This window comes from Mustela erminea, chromosome X, assembly GCF_009829155.1.
Source record: "Mustela erminea isolate mMusErm1 chromosome X, mMusErm1.Pri, whole genome shotgun sequence".
Classification (NCBI taxonomy): domain Eukaryota; kingdom Metazoa; phylum Chordata; class Mammalia; order Carnivora; family Mustelidae; genus Mustela; species Mustela erminea.
The window spans coordinates 129,564,646-129,581,481 of record NC_045635.1 but is presented as its reverse complement, the minus strand read 5'-3'; the positions used below and the strand labels follow the sequence as shown (position 1 = coordinate 129,581,481).

At 40.5% G+C, this 16,836-nt stretch overlaps 2 protein-coding genes across 6 annotated transcripts in view; both read right to left on the bottom strand.

Moving 5' to 3' along the window:
* The window catches only part of LOC116582568 (phosphatidylinositol-binding clathrin assembly protein-like), a 34,754-nt gene extending 32,677 nt beyond the window's left edge, over positions 1-2,077 (bottom strand). For all 4 annotated transcript variants that reach the window (XR_004282463.1, XM_032330098.1, XM_032330099.1 and 1 more), the window contains exons 1-2: positions 1,902-2,077; positions 45-187 (exon numbers count right to left, since the gene is read on the bottom strand). Coding sequence is in view for 3 of the 4 variants with exons in the window: in XM_032330098.1 (XP_032185989.1) it covers positions 45-187; positions 1,902-1,980 (222 nt within the window). In the remaining variant the exon portion in view is untranslated. The remainder of the gene's footprint in view (positions 1-44; positions 188-1,901) is intronic.
* A 7,498-nt stretch (positions 2,078-9,575) lies between these two features.
* Positions 9,576-16,836, bottom strand: part of BRCC3 (BRCA1/BRCA2-containing complex subunit 3) — a 55,905-nt gene continuing 48,644 nt past the window's right edge. For both annotated transcript variants that reach the window (XM_032330174.1, XM_032330175.1), the window contains 4 exons: positions 16,044-16,175; positions 15,561-15,604; positions 12,328-12,494; positions 9,576-11,191 (listed from right to left, as the gene is read on the bottom strand). In XM_032330174.1, coding sequence (XP_032186065.1) covers positions 12,343-12,494; positions 15,561-15,604; positions 16,044-16,175 — 328 coding nt within the window. In that variant the 3' untranslated portion in view covers positions 9,576-11,191; positions 12,328-12,342. The remainder of the gene's footprint in view (positions 11,192-12,327; positions 12,495-15,560; positions 15,605-16,043; positions 16,176-16,836) is intronic.

Below are 16,836 nucleotides of genomic sequence, written 5' to 3'. Positions count from 1 at the left end.
CAAAAGGAAGGAAATGATTACCAGTCGAATATCTGCATTCTCACCTCATTTCCGTGCACCATAAGGTGATGGACAGTAACCAGGGCTTTGAATACTACCACCCAGCTGCTGTTCCCGGTTTTTTCAGAAAGAACATCAGCCAAATGATCCACGCTCATGTTTGTTCCATTTATGTACTGAATGAGGTCTGAATGAGAGACAGTGGCAAGTATTAAAACACAAATGAGAAATAATTTTTCCAAACCAAAATTGGTAACTTTAACTTAAATACAGAGCAATCAAATGTCAGAAATGACGAAGGGAATAGTCCAAAACATTTTCTTCGTTACAGGTGTTACAATTTGTACTGATGTATGTGACCTGATAGTTAATGGCCCACTATGCTATTGTCCTGTATACTTGGTGGGGGTAGGGCCTGTGTCCATTTTGGACACCAGGTCTCCCTGAGACCCAGCACAATGGCTGGCATACAGTGAGTTACGGTAAACAGTTGTTACATGAATGACTAGGACTCAAGAAGGTAACATACACAATGTCATACAGGTAGTTAAGTGGCAGGGCTGGTATTTATTTGAAATCAGACTCTTGACCAAGATGTGGACCATTATGGCATCCTGCCTCCCTCAAGAAAAGTGTCATTACATGAAGGTTCAGTCAGGCATTTTCCGTGTAGTGTCACCCCATGTCTGACCCTTTGCTTGCATCCTTTAAGCTTTTGTTGCTTCTTCTTTTAAAAAAAAGTTTTTAAGTAAACTCTGCCCCCAACGTGGGGCTCAAACTCACCATCCCAAGATCAAGAGTCACATGCTCTACCGACTGAGCCAGCCAGGTGCCCCAATTGCTAACTTTCATAATTGCATTTTCTCCATTGTTGTAGACTTCATCCCCAGCACTTCTTAATCAGCATGTTCACATTCTGAGGAGGGTGCTTAGCAAATATGCTAGTGAAGGGTCACTAGGCTGACCTTAACCTAGATCCATTCACTTAAGTGTATATATACTACATGCCAGTGGCTCTGCCATGATTAAGATTATGAAGAATGAGCTTCTGTCATGTTTTTTCTCTAAGTCAGCTTCCTTCCTCTGTCTGGTTAGTTTCCTTTGCAAGTTTGTTGTTTCCACTTTTCCACTATTTCAGCCTTTGGACTGAACCATTGGTATATCAAGTGTTCCCTTTGGTTCCATACATCGCTCATGTAGCTAACTGTTGTTCAAGACCAAAAGGTCTTGGGAAGCCAATTTTGGTACATACTGAATCAGTGGAAAGCTTTTAAGCAAAATATCAAAATAAGGAGGTGATCATAAGAGTGACTTGGCTATGAAGTTTTCAAAAGCAGTGGGATTTATGTATACAGGCAAAATCACCTATTGTTTATAGAGTCAGTGCTTGATGTGAACTCAAACAGCAGGTGGCAGGGCTAGCCTGAGAGTCTGTTCTGTCTTTGAGCTACAGATAACTTCAAGAATCAAAATTCTGTCCCCTGGAAACATTCACAGGGGTGAAAAAATGTTGTCGGACATTCTAAAGCCTATTCGTTGACCTTAGGTTAGGACTGCTTCTGGGATGATCAGCTCTATAGACTTTTCCTTCCTTTACTTCGCAAGACTTGCTGAATGTAATGATTCGCAAGGGGTCTGGGCTTTGAAATTAGACTCTTTTCAGAAGGCTGGGTTGTTACTCCACCATTTCGTGTGTACTAAATTCTCTGAATAGCTTGTAAATAGTTCCGAGGCTGGACTTAAAAAGACCAGTGGTTCTCTTCCAGGCTCCCTCCCAAGATGACTAGGGGTGAGAATTCAATCTCCTGTCAATGCTGCTGCAGGAAAAAGAGGGTTGGGGGAGGGGTGCGGGGGAGGGGTGCGGGGTACTGGCACCAGAGGCGCCCAGGCCTCCTACTCACCCGCCAGGTGTTTCGCCTTGGGCTCCATTGGCTCATCGGTGGTCGCCCCGAGGGCAGCCTTGGACGCAGACGACCCCATGGGTGCGTCGCGGACTGCCAGCCACAAGGGTGATGGCCCCGGAGTCTGGTCCCTCCTCTTCCGGACCGGCGGACTGAGCCAGGGTGGCACCTCAGGCAACAGGTGGAGCCCCCGAGGTGACGGAAGAAAGGCCTGGCCCTGCAGCCTGACGCAGAGCCGCAGCATTGTGAGGTGGAGTTTGAAGCCGTGAGACCCCAGGGTGTTGGCCAGAGCGGGGTGAGAGGGCCGTGGGCCACCAAGCGGGTCCGAAGACAGGATTGAGCGTGGGCCACGGCACCTCCAGAGGAGCGAGGCGGATCCTTCGCGGAGAAGATGCTCAATAACAAACTAGAAAAACCCATCGACCGAATATTATGACGAAGGGGGACATGTTGAAGACTCCAGGCAAAAGCTCTGCCACTCTTCGGGTTTGGGAAAGCTCGAATATTATGGGGGCTGTTTCCTGCTCAAGGACTTGTCCTCCTCTCCTTCAGCCAGCAGCCGATATAGACCCATCGGGTTGTTCATACTCTCCCTTGATTATCCTTTAATGTCCGTGGGGTCTGTAGTGATGTGCCCACTGTCCTTGCTGATGCTGCTGAGTCTTCTCTCTCCTTTTTCTGACTAGAGAGCTATCAGCGGTGATGATCTGCTCCAAGAACCAACTTCTGGTTTTCTCTATATTCTGTTTCCTATTTCATTGACTTCTGCTCTTTACTATTTCCTTTCCTTCTACTTGCTTTTCATTTATTTTGCTCTTTATCTTCTGGTTTCCTATGGTAGGTTAGATATCTTATCTTCTCTTATAATAAAAGCATTTAGACTTAAGTACTGCTTTCCTGTCAAAGAACATATTGCTTATGGTTTCAATCTTTTAAACTTTGTTGAGATTTATTTTATGACCTTTATCAAGGTCAACATCTGTGTACCCTTGAAAAGATGCATATTTTTCTACTATTAGGTGCAATGTCCCAATTAAATGTGTAGTATAGTTCCTAATATTGTATCACAAGTGACTGAAATGGTTCATTTTTATTTGTGGAGGCTTCCCCTCCCCGCACCATGCTTAAAATTCAAGAGTTTCTTCAGGTATCTCTTCAAGTTCAGTGAGCTTCTGCAGCCTAATCTTCTGCTGATCCCGTCCAGGACAGGTTGCATTTCTAATATTCTATTTTTCATCCCTACCAATTCCATTTGGCTCTTTTTATATCTATCTTTTATTGCTCTTCTCATTATGTTCACATGTTCCTTTAAACCCTTGAGGATATTGATAACAGTTACATGGTTATTTTAAGATGTTTATCTGCTAATTCACCTTTGATAATAGCTGTTTCTGTTGACTTTTATCTTTTCTTGTACATGAGTCATATTTTTCTGCTTCTTCTGATGAATACTAGACACTGTTAATGCTACTTTGTTGTATTTTAATGTATCTGTTAAAGAATGTTGAAGTTTGTTTAGATAGGCACATATACTACCTTCTTTTTATGGCCAAATAATATTCCATTACATGGGTATACTATGATTTATTTATCTACTCATTCTTTGATGGATATTAAACTATTGTGAATACTGCTTCCTTTACAAATATTTGTTCCAATACCTGTTTATAGTTGTTTGGGGTATATACCTATGAATGGAATTGCATGGTTAAATGGTAATTTCTCCACATCCTCATCAACATTTGTTTGAGTATGGCCATCCCACTGTGTGGAAATGGTATCTCTTTGAGGTTTCATTTGCATTTCCCTGATGACTAATGATTTAGAGGACTTTTTTTTTTCATGTGTTTATTGACAATTTGTGTATCTACTTTGGAGAAAGGTCTGTTCAGATCCTTTGCCCATTTTTACATATTTTTATTTTTTTTTAAGATTTTATTTATTTATTTGACAGACAGGGGTTACAAGTAGGCAGAGAGGTAGGCAGAGAGGCAGGCAGAGAGAGGAGGAAGCAGACTCCCTGCTGAGCAGAGAGCCCGATGCGGGGCTCGATCCCAAGACCCTGCGATCATGACCTGAGCCAAAGACAGAGGCTCTAACCCACTGAGCCACTCAGGCGCCCCATATTTTTATTTTTTTTAAGTAGGTTCCACACCCAGTGTGGAGCCCAATGCAGGACTTGAACTCATAACCTGGAGATCGAGAACTGAGATGAAATCAAGAGTCAGGTGCTTAACCAACTGAACCACCCAGGTGGCCCCCTTTGCCCATTTTTAAATTGAGTGATCTTTTCTCTCAGTTTTATTGAGATGTGATTAACAAATAAAATTTTGTATATATTTAAGTTGTAGAATGTCATGTTTTCTTTTAAGGTGTTATAACATAAGGGTTTAGTTTTTACATAATAGCTCAGCTCTTGAGTTTCCTTGAGGACTATATATATATATATATATATATATATATATATATATATATACTGACATACTGACATACTGAAGGTTTTTCTGTGTATGATGAGAACACTTAAAATCTACTCTTTTAGCAAATTCCAAGTATACAATTTTATTAACTATGGTCACCATACTATACATTAATCTCTCTTATAACTGAAAGTTTGTACACTTTGACCAACTTCTCCCCATTTCCCCCAACCTCAGCCCCTGGCAACCACCATCATTCTATCATTCTACTCTTTGGTTATATAAGTTCAACGTTCTTAGATTCTGCATATAAATGAGATCCACGTATTATTTGTCCTTCTGTGTGTGGCTTATTTCACTTAGCATAATGTTCTCCGGATTCATCCATATTGTCACAAATGGCAGCATTTCCTTCTTTCTTATGGCTGAATTATATACATACCACATTTTATTTATCCATTCATCCATCATCGGACACTTAGATTGTTTCCATATCTTGGCTATTATTAATAATGCTGCAATAAACATGGGATTGCATATATCTCTTTGAGATCCTGATTTCATTTTCTATGGGTATATACCCCAAATTGGGATTGCTGGATCATTCAGTAGCTCTATTTTTAATTTTGCCTAATTGCTGTACCCAGGACTAGGGTACAGGAATACCCTGGGTATTAGGTTGAATAAAAGTAGTGAGGGGGGCACTCTTGTTTTATTTTCTGAAGCTTGAGAAAAAGCTTTCAGCTTTTCACCATTGAGGATGATATTAGCTATGGGCTTGTTGGCTATGGCTTTTATTATGTTGAGGTACATTTCTAACCTTCATTTTGTTAATGTAGTGTATCACATTGATTGGTTTGTCAATGTTAAACCATTCTTGCATCCCTGGAATAGATTCCATTTGATCATGATGCATGATCCTTTTATGGTGCTGTTAAATTTGATCTGCTGGTGTTTTGTTGAGAATTTTGCACATATATTCATCAGGAATATCAGCCTATAATTTCATTTTACCGTGTGTCTTTGGTATGAGGGTAATGTTGGCCTTATTAAATGAATATGGATGTGTTCCCTCCTCTAATATTTTGGAAAAATTTGAGAAGGATTGGTATAAATTCTTAATTAAATGTTTAGTAGAATTCACTCATGTACAGTTTTAAGCATTTTTTTCACAGGGTAGGGGGCAGGCTGCACAACTGAGAACCATCACTGGATAATTGAGGCCCTAACCCAGTCCTGGTACAGCTGACACACTTAAGGCAGGCTGTTTGGTTTGTAAATGTGTCAATTCCCTGGAAAGGTACCTCCCATTTAAATAGAAATATTCAATTTGGAGGTTGGAGGGGGTGAGAAACCCATTTTGGCCTTAAGTGAGCTGACATATCTTTGAACGAAGCCTAGGTGTCTTCAGGAACATCAGTGCACCAAAGGCCTCAAGGAAAGGAAGGCATTGGGGTAAAGATCACCATGGTAATGAAGGAGCTCATGAAGAGAGGACTGCTTCAGGCTGTACGCTCCATGCTGGTTAGTTTTCTTAACAGCTCCTGTTTCTTTTGGCTCCACCAACAGCCCAAGAGGGAATCAAAAGTCTGATGCAGCTTCTTTTACCACAGAACAAATGGGCCAATTTTTGGCATGGGTTACAGCTTTTGGTTGTTGTTGTTTAATCGGGAACATGAAATTCTTTACTTTGGGAAAGACAGCTAGCTCTTTTTCTCTGACTGACAGAAGGAGTAAGCATTGTGCATTCACCCCATTGTTTCAAGAAAAGCTCGCTAGCATCTGGATTTTGTTGGTGATTATCAATCACTCCACCTGGCCAGCAGCCACGGCCATTGAGATGGAAACTTTCAACTTGTCACAATGAAGACATTATTTATAACAGTAAAAATTTTGGACAGCAGAGAAAGTTTCTAACATTTTATAAATGTGTGTAGCTCAAACATGTAACACATTTTAACACCCATTCCGAATGTTTACCTCATTCACAGGTTACTTTAAACCTTTTTTCTTCACTGCAAGTTTTGTCCAAACTCTAAGAAGAATTTTTTTGGTTTTGTTTTTGTCCTAACAAAAAGGGATACTACCTCTTACCTCCTCAGCTGGGAGCTTAGGGAGTTCAAGGTAGAGAGAAAAAGGCCAGCCTGCGGGGTTGGCTGGATTTGCATGGAAGAGTCCTCTCTTTTTTCATGTTTTATAAGCAACTTTATTGAAACACAATTTACAGACCATATATTGCTTTTATTATAGTCACAGAGCTGTGCAACCATCACCAGAGTTACCATTCGAATGTTTTCATCACCTCAAAAAGAAATTCTAACCTTTTGGCTTTCATCCCTGTATCCTTGCTCCCTCCAGCCTCTGGCAAGCACAAATCTGCTGTCTCTGTGGATTCTCTGTTGTGGACATTCCAGAAACATAGAATTAGAAAACATGTGTCCCTTTGTATCTGCCTCCTTTTACAAAGCATAATGTTTTCAAGGTTCATCTGTGTTATAGCAAGTGCCAGTAATTCATTCCTTCTTATGACAACAGTATCCGTTGTACAGGTTAGGGTTAGGGTGAGGGTTATCCATTACAGTTTATAGGTATTTGGGTTGCTCCCACCGTTTGGTTGTTTTGACTAGTTCTGACATAAACATTCGTGTATAACGTGTTACCTTTTGGAGGAACCGCTGTTGTCCATTTTACATTCACAGCTCCAATTTCTTCAACACTTGTCATTATCGTAGTTCTTCATCCTATCACTTGTGAACTGGTATCTCATGGTGGTTTTGATTGCATTTCCCTGATTATTAATGATGTCAAGCATCTTTTCATGTTGATCATTTGTTCATCTATGGAGAAATACCTATTTATACCCTTTGCCCATTAAAAATTTTTTTGTGAGTTGTCAAAGTACCTTACATATTCTGGATGCTAGACTCTTATTTATATGATTTGCAAATATTTTCTCATACTCTCTGCATTCTTTTTACTTTTTGAAGTCCAATTTATCTATTTTTTCCTTGTTGCTTCTGCTTTTAGTGTCATAACTAAGACTCCATTGCCAAAACCTAGGTCATGAAGACTTGCTGCTATGTTTTCTTCTAAGGTTTTTACAGTTTTAGCTCTTACATGTGGGGTTTTGATACATTTGGGGTTGATATTTGAATATGGTGTGGGGTAGATATTCACCTTCATTCTGTTGCATGTGGATATGTAATTGTCCGCACACCAGCTGTTAAGATTATTTCCCCCCCATTCAATAGTCGTGGTTTCCTTACAGACATCTGACCACAGATGTGTGTGTCTAATTCTGGACACTCGGTTCTATTCCAGAGATCTGTATGTCTATCCTTGTGACAGTACCAAACTGTCTCGTATGAGTTTTGAAATCGGTGTGTCTTCCTCCTGCTTTGCTCTTCTTTTTCAAGATGGCTATTCACTTCAGCACATTGGCTTTCACCACGATCTCTACCTTTTGTACAAGTGCCCTTAGGCTTGAACTGTTCCTCATTCTGTTGCAAATGAAGTCAGTTCCTCTGGAAAGAGATCAGGAGTATCTGTTTCATGGACTGCTTCTCTCCCAGCAAAAACTCCAAACCAGAGCTCCAGAGCTGAAGATGGGGACAAGGCAAGCTTCTCTCTGTATGATACCGCTGCTCTAGGAGTTAAATGGTCAGTTTGGTGGTTGCGGGGGGATGTTGCAGTAGCCTGAAATCCTTTCAGTTTGCCTCTTCAGGCATGGAACCACCACCTTTTTTTTTTCCCCCCATTAACGTATAATGTATTATTTGCCCCAGAGTTACAGGTCTGTGAATCATCAGTCTTACACACTTTACAGAACTCACTATAGCACATGTCCTCGCCAATGTCCATAACCCAACCACCCTGTCCCTCCCCCTCACCCCCCAATAACCCTCAGTTTGTTTCCTGAGATTAAGAGTCTCTTATGGTTTGTCTCCCTCCCGATCCCACCTTGTTTCATTTTTTTTCCTTCTCTACCCCCAAAACCCCTGCCCTACCTCTCAAATTCCTCATATCAGAGAGATCATACGATAATTGTCTCTCTCTGCCTGACTTATTTCACTCAGTATAATACCCGCTAGTTCCATCCACGTCATTGCAGATCCAAGATTTCAGGGGGTTTTGATGGCTGCATTATATATATCTGTTGATGGACATCTAGGCTCTTACCATAGTTTGGCTATTGTGGACATGGCTGCTATAAACGCTGGGGTGCACATGCCCCTTTGGATCACGACATTTGTATCTTTAGGGTAAATACCCGGTAGTGCGATTGCTGGGTCATGGGGTAGCTCTGTTTTCAACTTTTTGAGGAACCTCCATGCTGTTTTCCAAAGGGAGCCACTGCCTCTTGAAATGGGTGAGATCAGGTACCCAGTACTCTCAGGTTAGAAAAATAATTTCTAAGTGCCATAACTCTATCAATGCAAACAGTTCAGAAGGTGATGGAGAGAGATGTTGAAGATGTCTATTTGATTTCATATTTGTGCAAACGGTTGTTCAATTCACTGAGGTAAGAAACACTGGTAGGAAATATTCCCTAATATGGTTTAGATTGAAAACCAGGAGTTCAGATTCAGACGTATTAAGAGAGCCAGTGGAAATGTGCAGAAGGCAGGTGGAAATTTAGATGTCGAGTTCACATAGAGGTCTGGATGGAGGCAGATTTGCCTGTCAGCTCCATTCATAGGTAAGCAACAATGGAGAAGCCTCTGAATGAATTTGAGAAGGAACAGCTAAAGAAGAGAAAAACCAGGAAATAGCAGAAGCCAAGAGAGGCAGATTTCAAAGAAGAGTGGCCAATTGTGTCCAGACTGAGAGGTTTACGAGGGCATGAAAATCATCTATTGACATTCACTACATCCTGGAGGTCATTGGTGACATTGGCAGGAGTGGTTTGAACGGAGTGACATGGACAGAGGTCAGAACACAATGACTTGAATGAATAGTAAATGATAAAATGGAGAGAGAAGGCAAGGGTATATATTGTTCCCATCAGAGTCTTGGCTGTGATTGAAAAAAGAGAATCTACTAACCGGAAGGGGATACAGGGTTGCAGAAAAGTAAGCCCGATTGGTGCAGGCAGGAAAGTAACGATACGTCTTCTTTTCATCACTGTTCCTGTGATGCTGAACACTTTTAAGGACTGAACACTGAGCTAAAAGGAACCTTAGTGGTGATCCACTCTAGCCTGATAAATGAGAAAAATGAAGCCCCAGAAAAGGAAAGGGACATGTGCTCAACGTTGGCCTATAAAAACCTTCAAATCATTTTATTCCCCTTGGGTTTTCATCACTCTTACTTCATAAATTAAGTACCATTCCTCCTAGTTCCTTATTTAATATGTCTAACTTTTTATTTTGTAGTAATTATAGATTTACAGGAAGTTGCAAAAATAGTACAGTGAGTCCCATGTATCCTTTACCCAGTTCCCCCCCAGTGGCAAGATCTTACATTACTGTTGTGCAACTTCAAAACCGACATTGACAATGGCACAATACTGCTAACTTGACCACAGACCTTACTCAGTTTCATGAGATTTCACATGCATTAATTTGGGGGTGTGTGTAGGTCTATGTAGTTTTAGCACAGATAATGTATTCAACACCATAATCAAGACAGAACTGTTCCATCAGCACAAAGGAACATCCTGTATTATCCCTTTATAGTCATACATATCTCATTCCCCCTCCAGTCCCTATCCCCGGCAATCATTAATCCAGTCTTCATTTCTATAATTTTGTCATCTCAAGAATGCAATCAGATAGTATGTGACCTTTTGAGACTGGCCCTTTCATTCATCATAATACCCTTAAGGTGTATCCAAGTTGTTTCTCTTCATTGCCAAGTAGTATTTCATGGTATAGATGTTTGGTTTAATTACTCATTCAATTGCAGGATATTTGGGTTAGTTCCAGTTTTTAGCTCTTACAAATAAGCTGCTAAGCACATTTGTGTACAAATTTTTGTTCCATCATAGCTTCTCATTTTTCTGGGATAAATGTCCAGGAGTGCAAATGCTGGGTTGTATGATACTTGGATGTTTAACTTTATTAGAAATTCCCAAAGTCTTTTATAGAGTGGCTGTACCATTCATCATTCCAGTTTGTATGCTCAACAGCATCTAGTATTTTCACTATCTTTTTTTCTTTACCATTCTGTTACGTATGTAATCATAATTCATTGTGGTTTTAATTCGCATTCCCTGATGACTACTGAAGTTCAACATCTTTTCATGTGCTTACTTCCCATCCATATATCCTCTTTAGTGAAATGTCTATTCATGTCTTTTGCTCATTTTCAATTGGATGGCTTTTTTATTGTTGACTTTGTTTAGTCTAGATTAATCAGACATATGGTTTGCAAATAATTTCTCTTCATGATTTCCTCCTCTTAATTTTTTTACAGAGCAAAAGTTTTTCATTTTGACGATGTCTAGTATATTGTTTTCCTTTTAGGACTGTGCTTTTATAGTGATGGCCAAGGGCTTGTTGCCTAGCCCAAGATCCTGATGATTTTTCTATGATTTTTTTCCTAAAAGTTTTATAGTTTTACATCTTACATATAAGTCCATGATATATTTTGAGTTAATTTCTGTCTAAGGTACGCAGTTTAGGTCGAAGTTCATTTTTTTTTTGACTATGGGTATCAATTACTCCAGCATAATTTGTTGAAAATACTGTCTATCATTACTCCACTGAAACGCTTTTACACCTCTGTCCAAATCAGTTGAGCATAAACCACACTGTCTTGATTACTGTAGCTTTGTAGTAAGTCTTGAAGTCAGGTGATGTGAGTCCTCCAACTTCTTCAAAATCAATTTAGCTTAATTAATTTTATACCTGGATATTTTCATTTTTCCTATAGGGAAAGAAAAGAGCAGAGAAGAACTGTGGCTGTGGGAAATTAAGGACAATACAGCATTTACACTCCATATGCCCTACAGTAGTGGTTTTTAAACTTCAGTGTGCCTTAGAATCAGCTAGGGAGTTCACAAAGATTTCTAGGTTCCACCCCCAGGGATAAAGTTTGACCTGCAAGTACTTCTCACACAGCTGGACTACACATTAAAATGTGAAAAAGCAATAATCTAGGGAAAGAAAAGGAAGAAAAAACAAAAACAAAACCCAACCTTTGTCACTATTTTTGGGATTGTTTTCTTTCTTCCCGCCTCCTCCAATGCCCACTTTAATTTCCAGTATGCAATAGGCTTGACTCTTTTCTAAAGACGCACTTACCTTCTGTGGTTATACATGGAAAGAATAATGCAACAGAACTTGTTAAAATATGAATTTTGTTACATCCTAGGTCCTTAATGTATCTGGAGAAACAGATTTATATTATAATTGAAGTCCCCAGGTAAACAGGATCTGTCAAATAGGAATTTGCTTCAGAGCCAAATGTGCTGGAACTCAGCTACTCAGTTAGAAAGGGTACTCATGGAAATTCAACCTTTGACAGGTATCTTAGACACCTAATATTTTAGAGATCAAGATGGAAGACATAAGACATATGCCCCTCAGTGAGGGCTTCCGAGGATAGGCGGGGTGCTCGTGAGCCCCTCCCATGAACACTAGTGCACTCATTTACTCGTCCAACACAAGCCTCGTAACTAAAAAACTGAAGCACGGAACACTCTTTAGCTTACACTATGGAGTGTCTAACATGGAAAATAAAGACTTCAAAGTTAAACAAAGGAAAAGTAACTATTTAAAATATGCTCCCAGGACGTTTTATTACAAGATATCCTTGCCAATACACCCCCATGGCCTTTTAAAAAAAAACCTTACTATTCTACCTAAAACAGCTTCATGTGCACTTCATAGGCCAGTCACGGGTAAAAGGGTTCACTGAGTCCTAATAAAACTTTCCGGAAGACAGCTTGTGTTTGCTGCACTATTGAAATTCTCCCAGTGGAGATAAAGAGAGCTGTGTGACCACACATGAACTTTCGGACCACACTTACTACGCAAATTGAAGAAACCAAGTCTGTTTACCCCATCGTCCTCCAACTACTCTAGAGAAGAAAGCTCTTGCATCAGCTCCTCCTTCTCTTGCTGCAACTCCTGCAGGTGCTGCTGGTTCTGCTCCAGCCTGTCCTCCAGCCACTGCAGGAGAGGCCCGCTGACCGCTGACATTTGGCTGCACAGATTCTTGGTAAACACTTCAACAGGAAAAACACGGTTGAGAGGACACTCCCCCACCCGTGCCCCCCCCCCACCTGTGAGCACACAGAGAAGGCCTAGCAGATGATTTCGTATCTCTGGCCAGGGGAAAGACAGAAGAGCTGAGCGAATAAGACACCCATTTTGAGGCCATCCCGAGTACCTCTAGAACCAAAAGTCAGAGAGAAGCAGAAAGATAACCAGGTCTTTACTCCCTTGTGCAAAAGGGCTAAGAACTATAGGTTTTTTTCCCCAGCCCTTAGGCCTTCACACAGTGTAAATGACAAATGATGATAAGCAAGAACCCTGCTTTCTGCAACTTAGCTTTCCACAAGTCCACTAGAAAAATTGCTCAAATGCTTTATGTATTTAAGAAATAAATAAATTAACTTAATGTGCCTGAAAGCATCTGCTTCTCCCTCTCCCTCTGCCCCTCCACCCTGCTCATGCTCTCCCTCAAATAAATAAATAAAATCTTTTAAAAAAGTGACTTATTGAAAATGACCACTGTAATACTGTGGGGTATATCTTCTAGAATCTATATATATGACATTTGTGTGTACGTGTGTGCATCTGTATGTATACTTTTGAATAAAAACCGTATGATTTTGGATGTTACTTTTTACCACATAACAATGACATCTTTCTGCCTCAGTAAAGATCTGGCTTTCCTTCCTAAGGGCTGCATGATATTCATCAGAATGGATGTACCAATTTAAAGATTTCTTTCTTTTAGAGAGACAGAGAGAAAGAGAAAGAGTGCACGTGCGCCGGGCAGGGGGGGACGGGGAGGGGGAAGGAGACAGAGCCCCAGCAGACTCCACACTGAGCATGGAGCACGATGAGGGACCCATTCACAGCCCCGAGATCGAGACCTGAGCTGAAACCGTCAGATGCTTAACCCACTGCATCACCCAGGCGCCCATGGAGGTACCAGTTTAATGAGTGATGGACACTTCAGCAGCATCCATTTTCTTTGCTAATATAAAGACTGTGGCTCATATCCCTTTAGACTTATTTTTGCATACTTGTCCTATGAATTTCTAAAGGATACATTTCTAGAGGTGGAACTGCTAGATTCAAGTATATGTATATCTTAAAACTGATAAGCCAGTATGTTCCAGATTGGACCAAATTCTACCTCCAGCAACAGTATATGAGAGCCTCACTTCCTGCACATCCTCACCTAATTTTCCCTCTCAATTTAATAATCTTCGCCAGAAGGTGAAAAATTGCCATCTAAATCCATACTTCTTCTAAAAACATTTATGAAGAATTTCATTTTTCTATAAAAGTCTTTCATTCTTTATTTTTTAAAAGATTTTATTTATTTGAGAGAGAGACACACACAGCGAGAGAGGGAACACTAGCAGGGGAAGTGGGAGAGGGACAAGCAGGCTTCCTACTGAGCAGAGAGCCCAATGCGGGGCTCGATCCCAGGATCCCGGGATCATGACCTGAGCCAAAGGCAGACACTTCACAACTGAGTCACCCAGGTGCCCTTTAAGTCTTTTCATTCTTACTTAGTCAGCTTTTTCTGAGTTCAGTTTATACTTAGGTCAGGTCTTCCCAGAGTTTGAAAAATACCCTCTTATATTTTCCTCCTTATTTTTTTTTAACTTTTAAAATGAGCTATAAGGGGTGGGGCGTTTCTGTGGCTCAGGTAGTTAAGTCTCTGTCTTCAGCTGAGGTCATGATCTCAGGCTCCTGGGATTAAGCCCCACTTTGGGCTCCCTGTTCAGTGGGGAGTCTGGCTCTCCCTCTGCCTCTAGCCCTACACTCCGTTCATGCGCTCTGTCTTTCTCTTTCTCAAATAAATAAACAAAATCTTTAAAAAAATAAAATGAGCTATAAAGGTATAATTTGTAGACAATAAAATGACCCCGTTTGAAGTGTACAGTTCATTGAGTTTGTGGTAACGATCTCTAGTGAAGAAACAGATCCTTTCCATTAGCGCAGAGGCCCCTTTCCAGTTCCCTTTGCAGTCACCTCTGGCCCCAGCAGCTGCTGACCTTCCTGCTGTCACCACAGATTACCTTCGCCTATTCTTGAATGTCATATAAATGGAACAATAAACAATAAAGTATGTAGCATTTATTGCTTTGAAGTACTATCTTTCTTAAATATAAATTCTTATACATCAGTTCTACTGATTTATTTGTTCATTTTTTAGTTATTATCATCCTGTTCAAATTACTGTGGCTTTAGACCATGACTACATGTAATACACTAACCCTAACCAGCTTCTACTTTTTTGTCATATTTTACCTCCAGATAGAAATGATGGGAGAGACATACCATCTTTTAATTTTGTCTCAAAGTAATGGCCTATAATGAAAGCCTCTATTTCTTCCTCACTGGTGACTTTGCCAGACACTGGGAAAGCCTACACAAAATGGCCTGGGAATGAGGGTTATTCAAAGAGAATGTATGGCATAGTAGGTGCGTATGCTGGAGTAAAGTGATTTCGTACGTATACTGTATTGAGTTTTATGCTCTTTGGCCTTATATAGGAATTCTTTCTGTGTTTACTGACATGAAAATATTCTTCCTTCATACCCTCCCTCTCATCTGTCTGTCTATCCATCTCTTTCAATTCCCACCATAATAGGCTGGTAGTGGTGTGCTGGAACCAACTTAGATTGGCTCAGGAAAGCCGATCTACTACTGAAATTTCAGAAGTCTGTGAGCTGGTTGACGCCATACTAGTTGTTTGAAATCAGCCATGGTAGGAGTATTATACATTGGAAAATGGCAAACACAAAAAATCAGGCAGGGCCCTTCCTCCTCCCTGAGAACTGGGTATTAAACATGTACCTGCATAGCCCCTGAGAAAAAGTTCATTCTGCTGTTTCTTCCAGCCTTACTCTAGGTAGCATGCACAGCAAAGGGTTTGCAGGGTTCGAGAGAAAAGCTGGGAGTGGGATTAATGAATAGCAAAGCTCTCGGAAAGGGAAATTCAAGGAGAACTTGTACCTATTACTTCAAGCACTTAAACTAGTTCTGTTTCTGTCAGCTGAGTATTTCAGAAACCACTGCCCACAAGCTAGAAAAAGAAATTTTACCTGAGCCATTATGGATCTTGGTTACTGAGTCCAGATGTGTCAGGCTAAAGGGATAAAACAGTTTAGGTTAGCAGCAGAGCCGCAGCGAAGGGAAAACAAATGACCTTTGTGAATTGGATTGGAGGAATATGCATAATTTAAATTCCATTAGAGTGAAATGTTTCATGATTTGGAGGATATAATTTTATTCAGAACTTCAAGATAATTCAAAGAGATCACTTGAAATCACTGTCTCACTTCATACAGTACTTCTTGGGCAAGACCCAGTGTTTGGCAGTAGGGCTACTGAGGTGCAATTGTCTGTTTTTTTTCCTAACAACCCAAAGTATCATTGCCCTTGAAGGATCCAAAGTGCATCAGGAGAGAAATGAATGTTACACAAAATACGAACACACTTTCTCAGAGAGGTGAGAGGAAAGACGAAAAGAGGGACCAGGCCCCGAGGAGTCAGGATGAGAGAGGAGGGAGGGAGGGGGACTCTACCTGTGGATCCTCCTGTACGCATCCTGCTCCTCTTGGCACAGGATCTTGGGCAGCTCGACTGCTGACTCCAGGCACACTTTCCCGATGGTTACGTGAGGTACAATATGGATGGGGATTTCAATCCTCTCATACCTGCGAGACACTCAACTCAGGTCAGTTTCATGTTTGTCTGTTTCTAGCTTTATTTTGGTTTAATTGATGAAAAGGAAAGATATATATTTAAGGCATACAAATTGATGTTTTGATATTGATATTTTACGTAAAAGGAGCACCACGCTCAAGCCAATTAACGTATCCGTTACCTCACATAGTTGCCTTTCTTTGTGTGTGTGTCGTGAGAATACTTGAGATCTACCTTGTTGGAAACATTTCAAGTATATAACACTGTTCTGTTAACTGTAGTCACCATGCTGAGCAGTAGATCTCCAGAATTCATTCATCCTGAAACTTTGTATCCTTTGACCAACACTTCCTCATTTTCCCTTCCACCACTCCTGCCATGGCAACCACCATTCTACTCTCTGCTTCAATGAGTTTGCTATTTTTATTTATTTCAATTCATCCATTGACAGACCTTTAGGTTATTTCTGTATCTTGACTATCGTGAATAACTCTGCAAAGAACATTAGAGTACAGATATCATTTTTGAGATCCATATTTCATTTTCTTTTGATATATACCAAGAATGGGTTAGTTTTTAACGCCAAGTTGTCATAATCAGAAGTTTTCTATAAACTTAATAGAAATTTTGGGATACAATATACTTGAAGATTAGACATCCCTGTCATTCATT